Source organism: Arvicola amphibius, chromosome 5 (assembly GCF_903992535.2).
Source record: "Arvicola amphibius chromosome 5, mArvAmp1.2, whole genome shotgun sequence".
NCBI lineage: Eukaryota > Metazoa > Chordata > Mammalia > Rodentia > Cricetidae > Arvicola > Arvicola amphibius.
In genome coordinates this window covers 45,215,116-45,235,923 of record NC_052051.1, presented here as the reverse complement: position 1 = coordinate 45,235,923, position 20,808 = coordinate 45,215,116, and the positions used below count along the sequence as shown (strand labels likewise).

General features: G+C 48.4%; 2 protein-coding genes across 4 annotated transcripts in view; both read left to right on the top strand.

Moving 5' to 3' along the window:
• Window positions 1-12,385, top strand: part of Ptpra (protein tyrosine phosphatase receptor type A) — a 101,183-nt gene extending 88,798 nt beyond the window's left edge. For all 3 annotated transcript variants that reach the window (XM_038330234.1, XM_038330233.1, XM_038330235.1), the window contains 8 exons: window positions 269-418; window positions 1,904-1,997; window positions 2,220-2,296; window positions 2,699-2,833; window positions 7,274-7,399; window positions 7,485-7,636; window positions 10,498-10,633; window positions 11,750-12,385. In XM_038330234.1, coding sequence (XP_038186162.1) covers window positions 269-418; window positions 1,904-1,997; window positions 2,220-2,296; window positions 2,699-2,833; window positions 7,274-7,399; window positions 7,485-7,636; window positions 10,498-10,633; window positions 11,750-11,824 — 945 coding nt within the window. In that variant the 3' untranslated portion in view covers window positions 11,825-12,385. The remainder of the gene's footprint in view (window positions 1-268; window positions 419-1,903; window positions 1,998-2,219; window positions 2,297-2,698; window positions 2,834-7,273; window positions 7,400-7,484; window positions 7,637-10,497; window positions 10,634-11,749) is intronic.
• Window positions 12,386-18,984: 6,599 nt separating this feature from the next.
• On the top strand, window positions 18,985-20,545 carry Mrps26 (mitochondrial ribosomal protein S26). The gene is made up of 4 exons (XM_038330719.2): window positions 18,985-19,246; window positions 19,335-19,481; window positions 19,568-19,691; window positions 20,116-20,545. The coding sequence occupies exons 1-4, from the start codon at window positions 19,035-19,037 to the stop codon at window positions 20,233-20,235; spliced, it is 603 nt and encodes a 200-aa protein (XP_038186647.1). The 5' UTR covers window positions 18,985-19,034; the 3' UTR covers window positions 20,236-20,545.
• Window positions 20,546-20,808: the final 263 nt, after the last annotated feature.

Here is a 20,808-nt window from a genome sequence, read left to right as displayed (position 1 = left end):
CAGACTTTCACAGCCTTTGCGTGTGTCCATTTTCTGACAGACTCTGGAATCTGGCAGTCCAGGACCCTGTCTCCCAAGCTAAGCACCCCCAGGGGAACTCATGCATTTCGAGTTCTGCTTCACTGTGTTAGGACAGTGTGAATGAATCACTTTATCCCTGCAAAAATCAAAGGAAAAGTAGACTGAGTAAAGAAGGCACTAGGAGTGATCTGGTGCCACCAGGGCCAGGCTGTTTGTGGCTCAGACTCCTGTATGATCTGTATTTCAGATGCAGTACGTTTTCATATACCAGGCCCTTCTGGAGCATTATCTGTATGGGGATACAGAACTGGAAGTGACTTCTCTGGACACCCACCTGCAAAAAATTTATAACAAGATCCCAGGAACTAGCAACAATGGATTAGAAGAAGAATTTAAGGTGAGTTGAAGCTGGGCAACCTCCAGACTAAAGGAACCACACAGCTGGAGAAAACAATCTAGGAAAGATGCTAATTCTGTGTGTACCACAGCTAGTGATAGTTGAATGGATCAGAACTGTACAGTCTTGCTTGTTAGAACTGTCTTTAAGGAAAATGAATCGGTGATTATAATGTATAGCAATGTAAGGGCCAGGTAAAAAGTCTTTTGGGCTGGGCATTGGTGGTCCCTGCCTTCAATCCCAGCATTTGGGGGATGGAGGCAGGCGGGTCTCTGTGAGTCTGAGGCCAGCCTGGTGTCCAGAGCAGGTTCCACTCTCATCAGTCTCATCAAGAAGAAGTGCTCTCCGAAAAGCTGCATGGTTTTTATCTGCAGTGGAGACAAGGGGATCCCTATGAGTTTGAAGCCAGCCTTATCTACATGGCAAACTCCAGGACAGTCAGAACTGTGTAAAAAGACCCTATCTCAAAAAACAAACAAAAAAAGGTGAAGAAGTACTGATGCCTAAGCTGAGCCTAGGAATTACAGCTATTTGAGAAGCTGAGGCAGGATGCTTACAGGACTCTTATGTCAAAATTTTAAAAATGGAATGGAGCCAGGAGTGGTGGTACACTCCATTAATCCCAGCACTCAGGAGACAGAGGCAAGTGAATCTCTGTGAGTTGGAGGCCAGCCTGCTGTACATAGTAAATTTCAAAACAGGCAGGGCTGTGTAGAGAGACCCTGTCTGAAAAGAAAAGGTAATACGGTGTGCTCTCAGAGGCCAGGAGCAGACGTGGGTGTGCAGAGAACCATTCACTTACAGCAGTCCTTAGTGCCTGCAGGTGTGCTTGACTGCTGATGTGTGAGCTACTCTGATAGCAGAATCCAGAAACAAGCTTAAGGGCTGGGGAGATGGTTTTGTGGGCAAAGTGCATGCTGCACAAGCATGACAACCCCAGTTTAGATGTTCAGTACCCATGTGAAAATTAGGCATGGTGGCAGTGCCTGTAACCCCACCACTGGGGAACAGAGGTGAGTAAGGGGGCAGTCTCTGGCCACACAACCAACAGCACGTTACATGAGAGAACGCTGTCTCAGAAAATAAGGTAGGGAGTGATAAGGTGGGATGCACAGCATCAGCCTCTGGCCTATGTATGTGCACACACGGAACACCCATACACACAAAGAAACAATCTCAGAACCAGGAAGGGATAATAAAGTTTGATTATTTTTTTCTATGGCAGAAGAGTAGCCCAGAAAGTCAAGGCCAGAAGAGTCTCAGGAGGTTCCACAGAAGCCTAGAAGGCATTGCTTTTCAGATACTTTTGACTTCTTACAAAACTTAAAAATAGGAGAATTACGTGTAGAAAGGGAAATAGAGCAGTACAGGGAAGAGAAAATGCAGTCAGGGGACTTGGCAGAATAGTCCTAGTGAGTAGCAAGAGTCTTCTTTTTTTTCTTCATTTGCTGGGAATAATAGTGTCTCACTTCTTACTTCATTCAGAAGTTAACTTCAATCAAAATCCAGAATGACAAGATGCGCACTGGAAACCTTCCAGCCAACATGAAGAAGAACCGGGTTTTACAGATCATTCCGTGTAAGCACCCCTCCCCACCCGAGTCGCACTGCTCCAGCTCTCAGTGCAGTGATTGACCTGAAGCCAAGAGTCACAGCACTGCCTCTTGTTCCTCGAGGTGGTTTCAGGAAATAAAAAGCATAAAAGCCAAAGAAACATTGATATCTGTGCCCCGCTGCCTTGTGAGGTTGGCCGGGGAGTGAACGTTGGTAAGCTGCAAGCCATTCACTGTCCTCCTTGCAGATGAATTTAACAGAGTAATCATTCCAGTCAAACGCGGTGAAGAGAACACAGACTATGTGAACGCATCCTTCATCGATGTAAGTGATGGGTCTGTCCCCTGAATCTGTCCCATGGGGCTTCTAGTACCTCCCCACATAACTGCTCGAGAAAAACATCTTTAAGTCGATCAACAGCTACTGAACTCACTCCTACCTGCCCATCCTGTACTAGGCCTGTCTAACCACAAAGAACAGAATGTAAAGGAGACGTCCTACGTATTTCTAGATATTTATAACATAACCGTGTCCACGAATCTGAGACTGATCTAATCTTTCCTGTTTCCACTGTCTTCCTCCTAACTCCGTCCCCCTGCTTCCTTTCCCCTGGGATGATCCTGGGTCAGAGAGCTCGTTCTGGAATCCCTGTGCCTCCAGGCAGTCCCTGTCACTTGTCTTTACACTCCCCCTCCTTGACCAACCTCTGTAATAACTGACATTCAGGGCTACCGGCAGAAAGACTCCTACATTGCCAGCCAGGGCCCTCTTCTCCACACAATTGAGGACTTCTGGCGAATGATCTGGGAATGGAAGTCCTGCTCCATCGTAATGCTAACAGAACTGGAAGAGAGAGGCCAGGTGAGCTCAAGACCCCTGGGCTATGAGAAACAAAAAGGTTGGGGGCGACTATAAGGTATACCTGGATCTTTCTTTAACCATGTCCTGGCATATCAATAGGACTGGAGAAGCAGAGAAGCCTGAACCTCCAGTTATTTCCAGACATTTCCACCATTTCACTTTTCTACCCTATCCAGCCTCTCAGACTAGCCTTTACACACCTCTCCATCCTCCTCCAGGAGTGCAAAGCCAGTGGAAAGAAGTTGTATAGCCAGGCCAGGGCTCTGAAGTAGAAGTCTCTGAATGTCTTTAACACAGGCTCATGAAATTTAAGAAATACAAAGTAAAAGAAAACAAATAAATTTTAAAAAAAGAATTTGAGCCAGATATGGAGGTGTGCACACTTTAATCCCAGTACTGTGGCGGCAGTGGCAGAGGCAGGAGAATCTTTATGAGATTGAGCAAGTTCTAAGCCAGCCAGGGCTGCGTAATGAGACCCTGACTCAAAGACAATTAAAACTAAAAAAAATATATCAAGGGATTTTTTTCAGGACTAGGGACAGGAATAGAGAATGGCCCCAGCGCAGGGCCAGCAGCTTTATAGCACATACTTAAGGTGGTTTCTTTTTAAAGGAAAAAAGACATAAAGCCAGTTTAAAAGTAGTGTTGTCTGACACTCCAACTATACAGGACCTCAGAGATGCCCTAGATCAGCTCCTCAGTGTAGGAAATTGTTCCCCACTCTCTATTCCTGATCATGCAGCCTCTACAGGGCATCCCTAATTTCATTTTCCGTCCCTTATTTCAGGCTGAGTTCCCATAGTGCTATTTTTTGAAGACTCTTTGCATCAAGGTTGTGCACTATAGTAAACAGGTGGTTCTCTGTGTATCTTAGCAGGGATCAGAATCATTAGAGTGAGCCTAGAGAAGCTAGTGTGGCCTGGTAACAGTTATTTCTAAGCTACAGTAAAGAGTTAGGACTGGGGGACTGGAGAGATGGCTCAGTGGTTAAGAGCACTGACTGCTCTTCCAGAGAACCCGGGTTCAATTCCCAGCACCCACATGGCAGCTCACAGCTGTCTGAAGATCCAGTTGCAAAGGATCTGACACCTTCACACCATTGCACATAAAATAAAAGTTAAATAAACCATAAAAAATTAAAAAAAAAAAGAGGACTGCATACCAAAATAAAAAACCTTTGAAATGTTGGAGAGATGGCTACTTGCTGCACAATCGAGAAGACCAGCTTTGGATCCCAGCACCCATGCAATGAACAAGGAATTTTGCACAGTTCTGTAACCTTGCCTCCAGTGGGGAGAGTCAGGATTGCTGGGGCTTTCTGGTTTCCATCCTCACTGAGAAAGCCTGGGTTCAGGGAGAGACCTTGCCTCAAAGGAATAAGTAAGAAGTAAAAGGACACATGATGCCCTTCTTCTAGCCTCCTCCTGTGCACACTTATATATGCACAAAAAAACCACTTTTTTTTTTTTAGAAAGTGCCTTTGACAAATCTAATTTCTATATCTCTTATAAAAAGCCCTCTGGGGTTAGTGAGATGGCTCAGTGGATAAAGGTGCTTGCCACAAGCCTAACTATCTGAGTCCTGTCCACAAGCCCCACATAGTGGAAGGAGAGAACCGACTCCTACAAGTTGTTCTCTGCCTCCATGTGCACCCCATGTGCCCATATGGAACACAGTAATGAATAAGTATTCTTTTATACGCAGAACTCTTTACCCTGGCAAGGCAGCACACACCTGTAGTCCCAGCACTTGGGAGGCAGATATAAGAGAATCATCACTCACCAACTCTGAACCCATCCTGTGAAGAGATTCATGACCATGACAACTCGTATAAAGGAGAAAACATTTAGTTGGGGTGGCTTACATTTTCAAATGTTTAGTCCATTATCATGGTGGCATGAAGGTAGATTCTGGAGAGGAAGCTGAGAGTTCTACATCTTGAGCAGGCAACAGGAAGTGGTCAGAGACACTGGGCGTGGATTGAGCATATATGAGACCAAACTACCATACCATCTTAAATAAGTGCACTATTCCCCTATTTGCTCTCGTCACAAGTCTAGAGCTACCGTCCTCCCCACCCTTCCACGGTGAGTCCTGATAGCTGCCGAGCATGCCCACTTTCTTACAGCTTAGCTACTGCTGCTCACCATTATCTCTGACATGGTGAGGTACAGACATGCGGGACATTAGTGATGCCCCCCCATGCATCCTGCCAGCAGAGGGCCTCACCTCAAGTAGCCTGACATCACTCTTTCTGTGTCCTGCCCAAACCTTAGTTCTTCATTTGGCAGCCAAGCGTTGCCTTTTTGAAAATTAGAAATGTACTCATGTCACTCCTTATCTTAAAGTCATGCTTGAGTTTGTAGATATCTTACTAAAAATACCCATGTGCGTGCAATTTAGGACCATGGAGTGGTGACAAATAGTTCCCAAACTTGGGTTCAGCCCTCCCTCCTCACCTCACTTGTTTGTTTGTTCATAGGCCAGATCTCATGTGTCTCAGGATGAGCTCTGTAGACAGAAGTTTCTGCTCTGCCCAGTCCTGTAGCCATTCAGTCCCAAATAATCACATGGAGGTTTAGATTAATTAGACAGTTTGGCCTATTGCTCAGGTTTTTTACTAAATAGTTCTTACAACTCAATTAAATTAACCCATAATTCTTATCTATGTTTAGGTACATGGTTGGTGCCTTTTCTCAGTAAGACATTCTTATCTTGCTTCCTCTGTGTCTGGCAAGTGAAATAGTGAGCCCTTGTTTCGGGGAGCGGGTGGGTGAGAAGAAAAAGCAGGATGCTTTTGCCTCACCACCCCAATGCTGGAATTCTGGGAATGTGCGCCATTGCTGGCCTGCCAGTCTTACCTCACTCTCCTGCTCTCCGCGTCTTCATTGTCTTCATGGCACTGTGTTCTCCGCTGGCCTAGTCATATCTCCATCCCAGCAAGATCCCTAGGTATTTTTAGCCTGAGCCTCCTCCTAGATTCTTTTTGTTTTGTTTTGTTTTGTTTTGTTGGGGTTTTTTGGGACAGGATTTCTCTGTGTAGCTTTGGAGCCTGTCCTGGAACTTGCTTTGTAGACCAGGCTGGCCTTGAACTCACTGAGATCCTCCTGCCTCTGCCTCCCGAGTGCTGGGATTAAAGGCAACCACCACCCATCTCCTTAGATTCCTTAGGCTCATGTTTTACCCCCTAAGAAAGGTCCTTGCCCCTTGAATCAGAGCAGAGTCACCCCAGTAGATCCCGGATCTGAAGCTCCCCTTTGCCTTCTGTCAACTCCCAGCAGCCACTAAAATGCAGCTGCTATAACAACCTCCACCACCACCCTCCCACAACCAAGAGGCCGCCTCTGGTTCCACTGGCTCTCTAATAGACCCTTTCTCTCAGGGCATTTAACTTTGTTTCTTTCATGCTGATCTCTGATTTTTTATTGTTGTTGAGCCCACATGGAGAGCGAAATTGAATGAAGAATCCTTTTACTTTCACCAAGTGAGGAATGCCTAAGTGAAGATAATCCCCTTACATCATCTCACCCTGAAACAACGTCTCTTCATAACATCCATTAAATCCTACTCCCCTCAAGCCGCCAGATTTATTTCAATCAGTGCACCTTACCCACTTCCCTGTAATACCTTTTGTCATCTTGAAGATGATCGTATAGCATGAGTCTGCCCCCCAGATCAGTCAGAACCAAATAAAACCACTTTAACCCATTACTCCCGTTAGCCAGCTGGAAGAGGCTTCATTTTTGCTGTTCCCATCCCCCTCCTCCACCTTACCTTGACGGGGCCTCTATCTTCTTTCCCCACCCCTGTAAGTAACTGATTTTATGACCTAAAAGCTTCTAGGTATAATCTTGAGTACCTGTTTATTGGTTGGATCATTGGTTGTTTGGGTTTTTTGAGACAGATCTTACTGTGTAGCCCAAGCCAGCCTTGAATTCACAGTTCTCTTTGCCTCTGCCTCCTGAATGCATGAGCCACCATACCTAGCCCTTGATATCTAATTCTCTTATAATGCCTGATGGTACTGGCTTGTTCTGCCCGCTAACAAGGATAGAAATGCTCAAGATAGCAACCTCAGGTGTTCCTCTAACTATTACACATTAAAGGGCTAAGAGGACGCTAAGGGCCCAGCATGGTAGTACACACCTTTATTCACTTGGGAGACAGAAGGATAGATTTCTGTGAGTTTCAAGGCCAACCTGATGTGCTTAATGAGTTCCAGGCCAGCCAGAGCTACACAATAAGACCCAGGCACACAGGTCGTGCACATACATGCATACATGCAAGCAAAACAGTCATACATAAATAAATCTAAAAATAAATGACAGAAGAAAAGGTCCCTTGCTGTGAGGAGCCAAGCTACTGTGGGTAATCCTGCTGTTCTACCACATATAGTATTCCAGCCCTTGCCCTCACATACCTGTCCATTGGTTCCTGCAGGAGAAGTGTGCCCAGTACTGGCCATCTGATGGCCTGGTATCCTATGGAGACATCACAGTTGAGCTGAAGAAGGAGGAGGAATGTGAGAGCTACACTGTCCGAGACCTCCTGGTCACCAACACCAGGGTAAGACAGGATGGGTACTGGGCAGAGCTGCTCCCGTGGGAGAAGCAGGGCTCCCACTGCTTCCCTGACCTCCCTTCTTCCAAAGGAGAACAAGAGTCGGCAGATCCGACAGTTCCACTTCCATGGCTGGCCTGAGGTGGGCATCCCCAGTGACGGGAAGGGCATGATCAACATCATCGCAGCGGTGCAGAAGCAGCAGCAGCAGTCTGGGAACCACCCCATCACCGTGCACTGCAGGTACTACTGACCCCACCTCACAGTGAGCCAGAAGAAACCTGGGGCGGGGGAGGGGGAGGGTCTGACGGGGAGTTTGGTCAGACCATGAGGAGAGACAGAAACAGTGCTGGTGAGCACTGTGGCATTTGATGATCCAGACGACTGGGTAATCTTCGTGGACTTTGGAGTCTGAATTGTGCTGAGGAAGTGCTGATGCTCAGATCTTGAGGGAAGCATGGGACAGTGACACATTCAGGGGAGCAGCAAGAGAGGCCAACACTGGAGAGATGGGTTAGGTAATGTGGGGGTGTAGGCCTGGCTCCTGAAGTGTGGGAAAAGAAAAAAGATATTTTAAGAATGGTTTGGGGGTGGGGAGGATCAGTGAGAGAACCAGGTGTTATGACTGTGGCGCACGCCTTTAATCTCAGCACTTGGGAGGCAGAGGCAGGCCAATTTCTGTGTTCAAGGCCATCCTGGTATACAGAGCAAGTTCCAGGTCAGTTAGGACTGTTGCACAGAGAAACTTTGTCTTAAAAAACAAACAACAAAAAAAAATCAGTGAAGGGACTGAAGAGATGGTTCAGAGGTTAAGAACACTGGCTGCTCTTTCAGAGGTCCCGAGTTCAATTCCCAGCAACCACATGATGGCTCACAGCCATCTGTAATGAGATCTGGTGCCCTCTTCTTGCCTGCAAGCATACATGCAAGCAGAATACTGTATACATAAATAATAAATAAATCTTTAGGGAAAAAAATCAGTGAAACTGAGAACAGAGAAAAGGTCAAGTATGCCTCCCAGGTTTGAGTCCAAATCAGTAGTAACCTTGACATAACCAACAAGAGAACAATGGTAAGAAGGGTTATTTGGGGCAGCAAGTGACTCCTATGTCAGATGGAGCTTTAGGGAGAAAATGACGATTGGCTGTGATATAATAGAACACTTGGTCAACATGCTCAAGGCCCTGAGAGAAATCCCTAGCACCCTCAGGGGAAAAAGAGTTTATCCTGAGGTATGCCCTTAAAAGTGAAGTCTCATCAGGCATGGTGCACACAGTTAATCCCAGCACTCAGGAAGCAGAACTAGACAGATCTATCTGTAAATTGAAGACCAGCCTGGTCTACCTACTGAGTTCCAGGCTGACTAGAGCTATGTAGTAAGACCCGTTTTTTTTATTTTATTTTATTTTTTAAAATGACCTCTCAAAATATTTGCCCCTACTGTAGAGCTGAGGATGTAGCTTTTTCACCACATAAACCAAGCATGTTGGCACATGACCTGTGATCCCATCACTCAGGAGGTAGGGACTGGAGGTTTAGAAGTTCAAGGTTATCCTTGAATATATAGCAAAACAGCTAAAAAAAAAAATCACTACTAACTTCCAAGTTCTTCTCTTCCCATTCCAGTTATATTATGAAGTGTGTGTGTGTGTGTGTGCGCGCGCGTGTGCATAGCTCCCCTCATTTGGATTACATATGTGGCCTCAAGATGGCTGGAGACATTGGCTTTTCACACTGGACTCAAGCCTCTCATCTCTATGACATGCTTTAGTAGCTTCTCTTGTGGTTTTTATCCTCATGAGCGATTCCTTCTCTGTGCTGTTTCTACCACATCTGTGGCCCAGACTCTGACTCCCAGTTCAGCAGACAGTGCTTTTCGGTAGCCCATCTGAGCTCCTTTGCTCATGATGTCCATTGCCAAATCTCAGTCACTGGTCAAGCTCTCCAGATGGTCTGCTGGTAAAAGCACTTGCCATGCAAGCCTGAGAACCCACATAGAAAGCCAGCTGCAGCATCCCTGCATCTATGAACCCAGCACTCCAACAGTGAAATAGGATACTGAGCTGGAGAACTGGCCAGAAGCCCTCAAGCCAGCCAGCCTGGTGTTGACTGCCAGTGGTAGAAACAAGACAGAATCAGCCCCAACAAGGTGAAAGGCAAAAACCAACTTCTGAGAGTTGTCTTCTAGCCTCCGTGCTACGTGTCCTTATACCCTGCAGCCCATCCACACACTCACATTTACCTCATACACAAATAAATATAGGCTTTTTTACAAAAAGAATCAGTAAGATGAGACCACTCCGGCCTAAATTCCCAACAGGGGCCCAGTGTGATGTGAGGTCTCCTTGCTAGTCAGCTTGGTGTACCCAGCATTCTCCTGGGCTCTAATCTATCCCTACCGTTCTCCCTTCCCTTCTACACCAGATAGCGGTCCATCGTTTCAGCACCCTCCTCCTCCTCCAAGGCTTGTTCCCAGCCAGCCATAGTGTGTCACTGTCACTGTGGTGTTGCTTTCAGAGAGCCTTCCTTGAGCATCCTGCCTGGAGCTCTGTTTCCCCTTCTCTTTGCTTATTGCATATCTTATTGTCTAGGACTACTGAGTTCATAGTCCGTGTCATAGAGCAGGTACTCAGTGTCTGGTAAGAGAATCAGCTGGTAATATTGGACAAAGGGGATCGTGTCAAGATGGAAGTTTGAATCCCTTAGAAAGAATGGGAAGGAATCGGCAAATACAAGTGCAGAAAATGTGACTCGGCAGTCGGTGAAGACAGCCTAGTCAGTGAAGGTAGACAGCAAGCGATCAAGCTGGCAGGGTACGTGAAAGTTGTCACCACAGCTCCACAAGCATGCCCTTAGTGCACACAGGAATGGCAGCAGGAATCCATCAATCACCTCTCCAGAGCTTTGCTCCCATAAGACTCCAGGCTGAGAGGGCAGAGGTGAGCTTGGGTCTCCTGTTCCACTGACACCTTCCCCTGGCAGCTCCATGGATGACTCATCTTCCCAGAACCAGCCTCAGCCTGCATCTGCTCCTCACTACACTTGCCCCTCAGGATAGACAGCTACAGACAGCAGGTGTGGTAAGTGTGTCTGCTCTGTTTCAGCGCCGGGGCAGGACGGACAGGGACCTTTTGTGCCTTGAGCACCGTCCTGGAGCGTGTGAAAGCTGAAGGAATTTTGGATGTCTTCCAAACTGTCAAGAGCCTGCGGCTACAGAGGCCACACATGGTCCAGACACTGGTACGTTTGCACGTCTTTCTGTGACAACACTAACCACAGTTCTTCCCTGTCAGGAGCCTGCCGTCAGAGCAAGCCCCATAGTCAGAAGACAGGAAGTGCCTTGGGAAGCAGGGTCAGAGTGGGAGCACGGCCTGTCACCCAGAAGAATAGAGGAGGTTAGAAGGCAGAGTTTGGAGACTGGGGAGATAGTTCAGTGGGTAACAGCACTTGTTCTCCAAGCATGCAAGCCTGAGTTCAAATTCCTAACAACTACCTAAAAGGCGGGGCATGGCTCTCTGTATCTGTAACCCCAGCACTGAGACCAGTCACAGGCAGATTCCAAAAGCTCACTGGCCAGCCAGCCAGCCAAGCTGAAACAGTCATCTTCTAGTTCAGACCTTTTCTCAAGGGGATAGGTGAGAGCAATTGAGGAAAATTCCCTACTTGATGCTCAGGCCTATGGTGCACAACCACACCCAAATACCCACGTGCACATGTGCAAAGGAATGCCTGAGTAAACCCCAGGCTTTGTACTCTGCTTTGGGTTCTGGTGGGAAGGAGTGGGCAGGAGTGCCTGCCTGTTCTACTTGTCCCCTCCTATTCAGAGGTCTGACTCTTGACAGTCTATATCCACAAAGGTTTTTCTGAATCTTGTGGGGCTAGAAAGGTTTGAGGTGAAACAGGAGTTTTAGGAGATCTGAGAGGAGAGGAAGCTTTCAGAGTTAGGATTCATCTCAGCCTGACAGCCTGAGCCAGCTGAGGGCCACCTGAGATGCTGCATGTTCGGCTTTACATGCTTCCATCTGACTGAAGGACCTAGAACTGTCCTCACATGTCTGCTCAGCTGTCTGTAAATCCACTGTAGTCCACAAACATTTTTCTCTCAGTTTTCCATTTCAAAAACTGGATCTGTTAGGCCAGGGTGGTGGTGCACACCTTTATTCCCAGCACTCAGGAGTGGAAGCAAATGGATCTCTGTGAGTTCTGGGCAGCCTGGTCTATACAAGGAGTTCCAAGCCAGCCAAGGATACATAGTGAGATTTCCAAATTGAAAAGCAGGCAGGGGTCCATTAGGAACTGGGCTTCAGCAGTCCCTTTGGTGATGAGTTTTCCTCCCTGTCTCTGCTTGTTCTTCAGGAACAGTATGAATTCTGCTACAAGGTGGTGCAAGAGTACATCGATGCCTTCTCAGACTATGCCAACTTCAAGTAACAGGTGACGCGGCCCACAGACAGGAGAATTGCCTTTAATATTTTGTAATATTCTGTTTTGTTAATATACCCAAATTGTATATATCTTATAACTGTTTTAGAAATGGCACATAGGCTTCTATTACTTATTAGGTGGAGATTTTGTATGTAAATGTGTTAGCACTGATAGTCTTTTTTCCAGTGTTTTATTGGGGAATTAAATAGTGTGATATTTGGATTGAGATCATGAAATCCTCAGCCTGGAAATTGGGCTGGATTATTCTTTTGCTTTAAACATCTTTTCCTAAAGAAGACAAACATAAATCTCATTCCAAGTAGCTCGGTGCCGACTAGAACAAAGCACAAAGTTCTCAGAGCTCTTGAGGAAATGGCCGTCTCACTGACTATCCCCATGCAGACCTCCCCTCCCTGTGCTGTAAATATCCATCCTTCCAGTCCACCCTGTCTCCCACCACATCCCAGGATCAGCCACCCCCAGCGTGGGGCGTAGTGAGACCAGAGCGGTATCTCTGGCACCACACTAGGGATCATCAGGTAATAAAAACTTTTGATTGCCTGAGGAGATGCTGGTCCCTTTGTCTTGGGCAGGGCAGCCTTATTAGACTGGGGCTCTCCTGGTGCTAGAACAACCCTGTCATTCAGTTCCCTGGTCTGCTGTTCTGTCAAGTGTAGTCATCCCAGCCACCAACCCAGCTTTGCTCCCCAGGACGGACACTAGGTTCTCACTGAGTTTCTCTAAGGGAAACACCAGCGGCAGAGGAGCTGGTGTGAACTTGAGCAGAGGCCAATGTGGCCTCTCTAGAGTTTCTCTCCAGAACACATCTTCAATTGTTTTCTGGAGATGTATTTACTTCTGTGTGTAGATGTGGGCACACACATGCCACAACACACTACTGTTCAGGAGTTGGGTCTCCTTTCAGCTTGCTGTTGAGGCAGGGCAGATTAGTCGCCTTCCTTGCTGTGGCAAGGCAACTTATAGAAGAAAGTATTCAATTTGGGCCTCACAGTTCCAGGGGTGAATCTATGACCGACTGTCATGGTGGAGCATGCAGTAGGCAGGCGGGAATGTGGAAGCAGTATCTGAGCGCCCACATCTACCAGCACGAGTCAGAGAGAGATACTAGGAATGGCGCAGATTTTTGAAACCTCAAAGCCCAGCCCCAGTGACACACCTCCTCCAACAAGGCTACAACCTGCTGATCCTTTCCAAACAGGTCCACCAGCTAGGGACCAAGTATTTGAACATAGGAGCCTTTGAAGGCCATTTTCATTTTCTTTGTTTGGTTGGTTGGTTTTTGGGTTTTTTTATTTTTTGTTTTTGATAGGAGAACTGGTCAGGGATTATAGACACTGCTGGAACCTAGGCCTATGGCTGTCCAGGGCTGTTTTGGAAGTAAGACCTTGCCACTACATCAATCTTCTTGCTTTCTCTTTCTTTGTTTTGCTTTTTGAGACATGGTCTCAACTGTTTAGCCTGGACTGACCTGAAACTCGCTCTGTAGACCAGGCTGGCTTTGACCTCACAGAGATCTACCTACCTCTGCCTCCCAAGCTGTAATTAAAAGCATGCATCAGCATGCCCTGCCAGTTCCTCCATTTTCTGATGCCAATGTCCTGAGGATGTAATTGTCATCCCCATGATGAGAGGTAGGCCACTGCTACCAAAGTGGAATAGGAAGGAGCTCAGAAAGCAAGCAGCTTCATTTTTACAAACAGAAGCACAAGTTACACTTTCTGTTTTCACTGACTACAACCCAGGCGTGTAGCTGCCTGGGGATATTTTGGAAATCTAGCCTTCACTTGAGCTGGCAAGGGTGGCAGATTTTTCCCCATACCTCCCAGCATCACAAGCAGGTTCTCGGCACAGCAGGTGTTCCTGCAGTCACAGGGCACAGATGGAGAAGTGGGCATGCCCTCCACTCCTCAGAGGCTTCAGCAGAAGCCCTAGTATGTTCCACAGAGGCACATTCAGAAGTAAATGCTTTGGGGCTGCTTGGAAAGGGGGACCTTAACTAAACCCAAGGGGTGCTGAGAATTTAGGTGAGTAGAAAGGAAAGGTAAGAGTCGGGTAGTGATGGCGCATGGATCTCTGAGTTTAAGACCAGCATGGTCTCTGTAGAGTTCCAGGACAGTCAAGGCTACCAAAAAAAAAAAAAAAAGAAAGAAAAGAAAAAATAGGAAAGAAAGGTCTATTGAAGCCATCAGGGGCCTTCAAATCCAGACAGGGTTGTGAAAAGGAAACCTACTTGTGTACTACATATTTATAATATTGATATAAAAGAAGAAATGTGGGATAGACAGACAGCTCAGTGGTTAAGAACATTTGTTGCTCTTGCAGAGGACGTGGGATCTGTTCCCAATACTCACATGATGGCTCAGAACCATCTAGTTCCAGGGGATTCTTCTGATTGCCTTGGGCACTGGTCAAGCAAATGATGTACATGCATACATACATACATGTAGGCAAAGCACTTATACACATAAATAAGCCTAAAAAAATATTTAGACTGGGCATAGTGGCAAAGTGCCTTTAAACCCAGCTCTTGGAGTCAGAGGCAGGTGGATATCTGCGGGCTCAAGGGAAGCCTGGTCTACATAGTTCCAGGACAGCCAGAGCTACAGAGTGAGACATTGTCTAGAAAAAAAATAGTGAATTAAAAAATTTAGCTAGGCATGGTGATGCACTGCACACCTCTAATCCCAGCACTCGAGAGGCAGAGGCAGATAGATTTCTATGAGTTCAAGGCCAGCCTGGTCTACAATGCAAGTTCCAGGACCGCCAAAGCTATGGCTGTTGCAGAGAAGAACCCTGTCTCAAAAAATCAAAACAAAAAACAAAAAAAAATTCAAGAGGGAGAGGAAGATGTATGGAAGGAATCCTAGAATATTTGAAGAGCTAAGATGGGACCACAGAGCAGCTCTACAGTGTGAGTGTAAGTCCTCAAGTGAGTCTGTCCGTCTGGGGCTGGAGCTCTAACGGGCCTCCAGTACCTTAGACTAGCCTCAATGTGACCAAGAGGAGAATGGCTATTGGGTCAGCAAGCCCACAGTAAATACAGCACGAAAAATCATGTCAGTAGCAGCTGTCCCATCTACCAACAGGGAAAGCTGCTCTTGTCTTGCTGAGGCTAGTCTTGAGCAGGGCATACTGGAGTATTCTGGATAGTGCAGCTGGGCAAATGTTAAACACACCTGCTTGCTAATAGATGTCTTCCAGTAGGGATGACCTCGACTCTTTGCTCCCCTTCCATAGATTTAGTCCTCAGCCTTTCCTTCACTTTTCTTTTTTAACCAGGGCTTAAACCCCACAAAGGACTCCTGTGTGTCCAGAGAAAAATGTGTCTCACATAGCACAACTGTGTGGAAAGAGCACGAGTGACCAATTCATCCATGACACTCTAGCAGATCAGCTACAGCTGGGTTGGGGGAGGGATCAGAATGGAAGCGAGCATTTCCTCCAGCACTGCCTAGAGCCCTACCACTTAGATCCTACTTCATTGACTCCACTTTGCCACCATTGCTCCCCAGGTCACCTGCCATTAAAGGCAGGTAACATTGAGGAGGAAAGCAAGCACATTTTTGGAAAATGTAAATAGGATTGGGGCACGATCTACACAAATCAGGGTGATTATAAGTTCTGAAATTTTACTGCAGTGTTCAGGTCAAGGGACGAAAGTGGCACTTGGTGGTTCTCAAACCTTAGGAGGTGTTGTTAGAATCCAAAACGTTGGGTTGGAGATGCCGCTCAGTTGACAAGATGCCTGCTTAGTGTGTGCAAAGTCCTGCATCTAACTCCCTGCACTGCATGAGGTGGTCATGGTGGTAACACCACATGGTCATCTCCACATATAAGAGGTGGAACAAAGAGGCTCAGAAGTTCAAGACCAGCCCCTATCAAGAAAAGAAAAAGATTTCCAAAAAAAGTTCCTTGTGGATTTGTTCCCAACATGCCTATGTGGTAACTTATCTCTGTAAGTAGAGATGAAAAGTTCAGGGAAAGGTCTCTGCACTGCACTCCTTTTGACCACCTTGTAGCCATTTTGAGTTTTTGAATATTTTTTAGTGTATGTGTCTGTGTGCATGCCGTAGAATACATGTGTGGAGATCAGAGAATAATTTGCAGGAGTTGGGTCTTTCCTTCCACCATGTGGCTTCCAGGGATTGATCTCATGTCCTCAAACTTGACAGCAAGTGCCTTTACTCATCTTGCAGGTTTACCATTTTTTTAATGTGTTGTATGCACACATACATGTGAGTTTCCCTCAGAAGCCAGAAGAAAATATTGTGTCCCTGGGAAATGAAGTTACAGGGATTTGAGCTGTCTGATGTGGATGCTGGGAATATTTAACCTCACTGCAGGGCCATCTCTCCAGTGCCATTGTGTTTCTGTTTCAACCTCAGATCCCTTCTATCTATTGCTGTGACAAGACGTCATGACTATGGCAACTCTTACAAAGGACAGCATTTAATTGTGGTGGCTTGCTTACAGTTCAGAGGTTCAGTCCATCATCATCATGACAGGACATGGCAGTGTGCAGGCAGATATGGTGCTGGAGAGGGAGCCGAGAGATCTACATCTCGCACAGGCAACAGGAAGTAGACTTGAGACACTGGGTGTGGCTTGAACATGTATGAGACCTCAAAGCATGCCTCCAAAGTGTCAAACTTCCTCCAACAAAGTCACACCTTCTAATAGTGCCTCTCCCTTTGGGGGCCTTTCAGACCATCACACTTGGGAAGATCTAAGGTGGGCAAGCATTTGTCTGATGACCTTAAAATCCAGCAGCAACTTCATATTTGTTCACGGAAGTGGGTTGTTGTGCGAGGGGTTTGAGTAGCAGCCTGTACCTCCTGTTTCAAGATGTCACTGCACCATGGCTTGGTGGCACACAAACCTAGCACTCAGGAGACAGATTCAGGAGTATTACTACAAGTTCAAGACCAGCTTGGGCTAAGTTGCAAATATAAAGCCATCAAGTAGGACCCTGTTTAGGTTTTTTTTGTTTGTTTGTTTGTTTGTTTGTTTTTAAGATGTCACTGGATTTGACAGCAGAGGAAATGGTGCTCCTGGTCATTAAATCCTAGAACTGTCTGAATAGGGTCCTGCAGCAACCCAGCGACACCTCACCCATAATTTACCCCTTAGTATATGAGGCTTCCCTTACTCCGCTCATCCCAAGTACATATATCATGTCCCTCTCCCATGATCTACCCAGAAAAGCCTCCTTTCCTCAACAATCCTGTCTATTCCTGTCCTTGCCGCCTGCACATGGGAGGGTCAGCAGCTGGAAATATTTCTGTCACCACTGCACACCAGTCCACATCACCACAGGCCACTGGGACAGGGAGCAGAGAGCCTCTAGCTGCAGCCAATCAAAATGTCTGCACACTGCTCATCCATTTTAGGCCTAAAGTCTCTGTTCTCCGCACTTACACTTAGGAAACCCCCCCCAAGAGAAGTAGGGTGGGCGTGGCCAGCTGAGGACTTCAGAGCTAACAAGGATAGGGGGTCTCTAGGAAATGTCTTACACCCAGGAATACTTTCTTGGCCTGGACTCTGAAATTGTCTGAGGTGTCGGTTGGCTAGGGTGACCCTGAAAAGGATGTGGTACACACACATGCCTTTGATCCCTGCACTTAGGAGGCAGTGTCAGGTGGACCTCTGTGAGCCTTATCTACATTGTGAGCTCCAGGCCACCAGAGTATGTAGTGAGACTTCTCTCAAAAACGGGGAGGGATGGGCTATGTGTGGGAATGCAGGGCTCCTGACCTTCAGAGCAGCCCTGCAGTGGCCAACTCCAGGCTAGAGTGGCAGTAGTACCCTCAGGGGCTCAGCTGTGATCTCATGGCTGGCACCCTCAAAGAAAGCAAGACTCCAGCTCACCCCAGGACTCCTGAATACCCTCTGGCATCAAATGGGCAATAGGTCTCCCAAGCCTGAGAGGAAGAGAGTGCTGTCTGGGACTCCTCCACCAAACTGGCCTGGAAGTTGAGAGTGGGATGTAGGCAACCTTTGTTCTGAGAAAATGTCAGCTACTGAAGCCAGCCCAGGCCACTCATCGCCTCCCAAGTGCTGTGGATGGACAGGACCATGGCCTGCTATTCTCTGCAGAATTTGGTGTTGACAGTACTTGAAGGGACTCTAGCTAGCCCACTGGAGCATGTGGTTTTGGCTGGCCTTGTCTTTCTCCCTCCCCCATTTCCTCCACCTAGCTAAAAACCCTTTAGATTACATCCCTAAAGCTAAGCCATCAAGGTCTGTTCCCTTACTAGGACACTTTCTTACGCCAGATTCATTCCCAAGGAATTCCCAAGGATGAGTACCAGAGTCCAGCAACCAAAAGCCTTCTTTGGTTCACATAATTAACAATTCTAACACAGACCTCCCCTTTCTCTGCAAGGCCGTTTGTTGCTGTGTTCTGATTCAGGCACTTTCACTTTTCTTCCCGGCCTAATATTAAGGGTCTCTGTGTGAAAACAGGTGTTTGCGCGTGGTTGGTGCCTGCCCTGTACGGGAGAAGCCCCTGCTGTACGGGGGCGGGAGCGTGTCTCCTGCAATACTGAACAACTGTTTATTCAGTTGAAGAGGAACGAGTACTAAAAAGCTTCATAAATAAGAGTCGCAGCCGAGTCCCTCAGGTTTCTTGACAGTCAAGCCAGCATTTCTCAAGCTAGGCAGGCCCTGGGTCAGGTTGTGAAGAACAAGGGTCACCACCGTTAAGGTCAGAAGAACAGTCACTGATCCTGAGAACTATGGCAACCGCAGAGCTGCCCAAGACCACAACAGGGCAGGACAGTGCAAGGGAATGGTTTGTAGTTTGTAAGCCTAAAGTTTACAAATGGAGGGCGCTTACTAAAAGGTCGTGTAAGCCTAACTTAAGTGGCTATAAGCTCAGAATTTAGTGCATCCGGTCCGAAAGGGTAAGCAGGCCTCCGCTCGCCAGTCGCAAAGCCAAACGCTTGGGGGCGGTGTCCAGGCTTGGGAACCGGTAGGTGGGGCGTCCGGTGGTGTGCGGGTCACACGCGGGTGACGCTGCCGTCTAGCGGTGTCCGTCAAGGTTCTCCGCCCCTCCCACTCGCCCCGAGACTCTGAGGAGGCGATAGGCCAGACAGCAAAAGCTCCGCCTTGCGGGGGCGGGACCGCGAGAGCGCGACTTCCGTGGTGCTCCGCGGCCGCTTCCGGGCCGGGCTTGCCGCCGGCCGCTGCTGTCATGTTGTGCGCCCTGAAGCGCCTGGCCCCGCGGCCCGGGTGCCAGCCCTCGACCGTGCTGGTCCTGCCCGCGCGCGGCCGCAAAACCCGCCACGACCCGCCTGCCAAGTCCAAGGTTGGGCGCGTGAAGATGCCGCCCGCAGTGGACCCCGCGGAATTCTTCGTGTTGACCGAGCGCTATCGGCACTACCGGCAGACCGTGGGCGCGCTCAGGTGTGTGGAAAGGGCAGGCGGCCATCGGCACCCCCGGGAGTGTTGGGGAGGGAGGATGGGTGCCGACTTGAAGCCCGTCCCCACCCAGGCAAGAGTTCGCGTCGGAAGTGCGCCGGAAGGCGTACGAGGCCCGGTCCGGGGTCCTGGCTGAGCGCAAGGTGAGGGAGGCCGCGGCGGAGCACCGGGCGCTCATGGCCTGGAACCAGGAGGAGAACCGGAGGCTGCAGCAGCTAAGGTGCGGGGGGTGAAGGGCTGGATGGGCTGGCTCGGGGCCAGGCCCAGTCGCGGGCCCCCTCACCCTCGGCCTCTCGCCCCTTTCAGGATAGCTAGGTTGCAGCTGGAAGCACGGGACCAGGAGCTGCGACAGGCCGAGGACCAGGCCCAGCGGGCCCGGGAAAAACAGGCCTGGGTGCAACTGAAAGAGCAAGAAGTGCTCCAGCTGCAGGTGGGCCAATGTCGTGGGGAGCGTGGGCGGAGCGTGGGCGCTGGGGACTACGGGGAGCGCAGCGCCGGGAGTCTTCTCGCTCTGCACAAGGAGGGAGTGTTTGCCCTCGCAGGGGATAGTCAGTGCCTCATGAAACCAGACGTCAGGGACACCCATAACTGAGACAGGGAAGCTTTCTTCAGTGTAAGATCTCCTGACAAGCTTGAGAGTCCACCCCCTCTCAGCAGGTTGTCACGGTTGGTTCTTGGGTTCTGGCTGAGAGATCTGATGGGTGATTGGCCAAGAAACAGGCATAGGTGGTCGAGGTCACCTAGTACTATTCTGTGAGAGAATGGCGCTCAGAAAGGCCCGGCTCTGAGACCGTAAACTGCAGAACGCTGGCTCTGGTGGAGCTCCCATGTAGCTAACCTTTCCCTTTCCATAGGAAGAGGCCAAAAACTTCATCACCCGCGAGAACCTGGAGGCACGGATAGAAGAAGCGCTGGACTCCCCGAAGAACTACAACTGGGCCATCTCCAGAGACGGGCAGGTGGTCAGGAACTGAGCACAGAGGCTCCCAGGGGCCCAGAGTAGGGACAGTGCTTGCCAGGGAACCCTGTGTGCATCCTATGGCAGACGGCTGAGCCTTTCCTAGAGCAGCCCCCGTCCATCCCAAGTTCTGCACTCACCACCCGACCAGAAGCTGCTCCGACACTACATACAAACTCAGGTCAACATCAGACTCTGGGAAGTTCCTGTCATACGAAGGATCAAGCTGGACTACATCCCCTCTAGCAGCCAAGCTATCTTCTGCGTCTCACGGAGGACTGTGAAACAAATGGTTGCTGCTTTTCTAAGTAAAGTTTTACTGGAAACCCGTCTGGCCTGTTCACTGACTGTCCTGCGGTGCCCTGGGGACAGGAGTAAACTGTCACCATAGAGCCTAAACTGCTTGTAAAACCAAAGGCATTCGTTGTCTGACTTTTTTGGAGAATAAATTTATTTGTCCCAAACTTTTTGGGTCTTTAGCTGACTAGCCAGAAGCAGCTTTCACCTAACTGAGCCATAAGTTAGTTACCTGGGTAACTCTCAGGAGTGGTTTCTGTGACATGCCCCCGTCCTGTTGCAATGCCTCTGG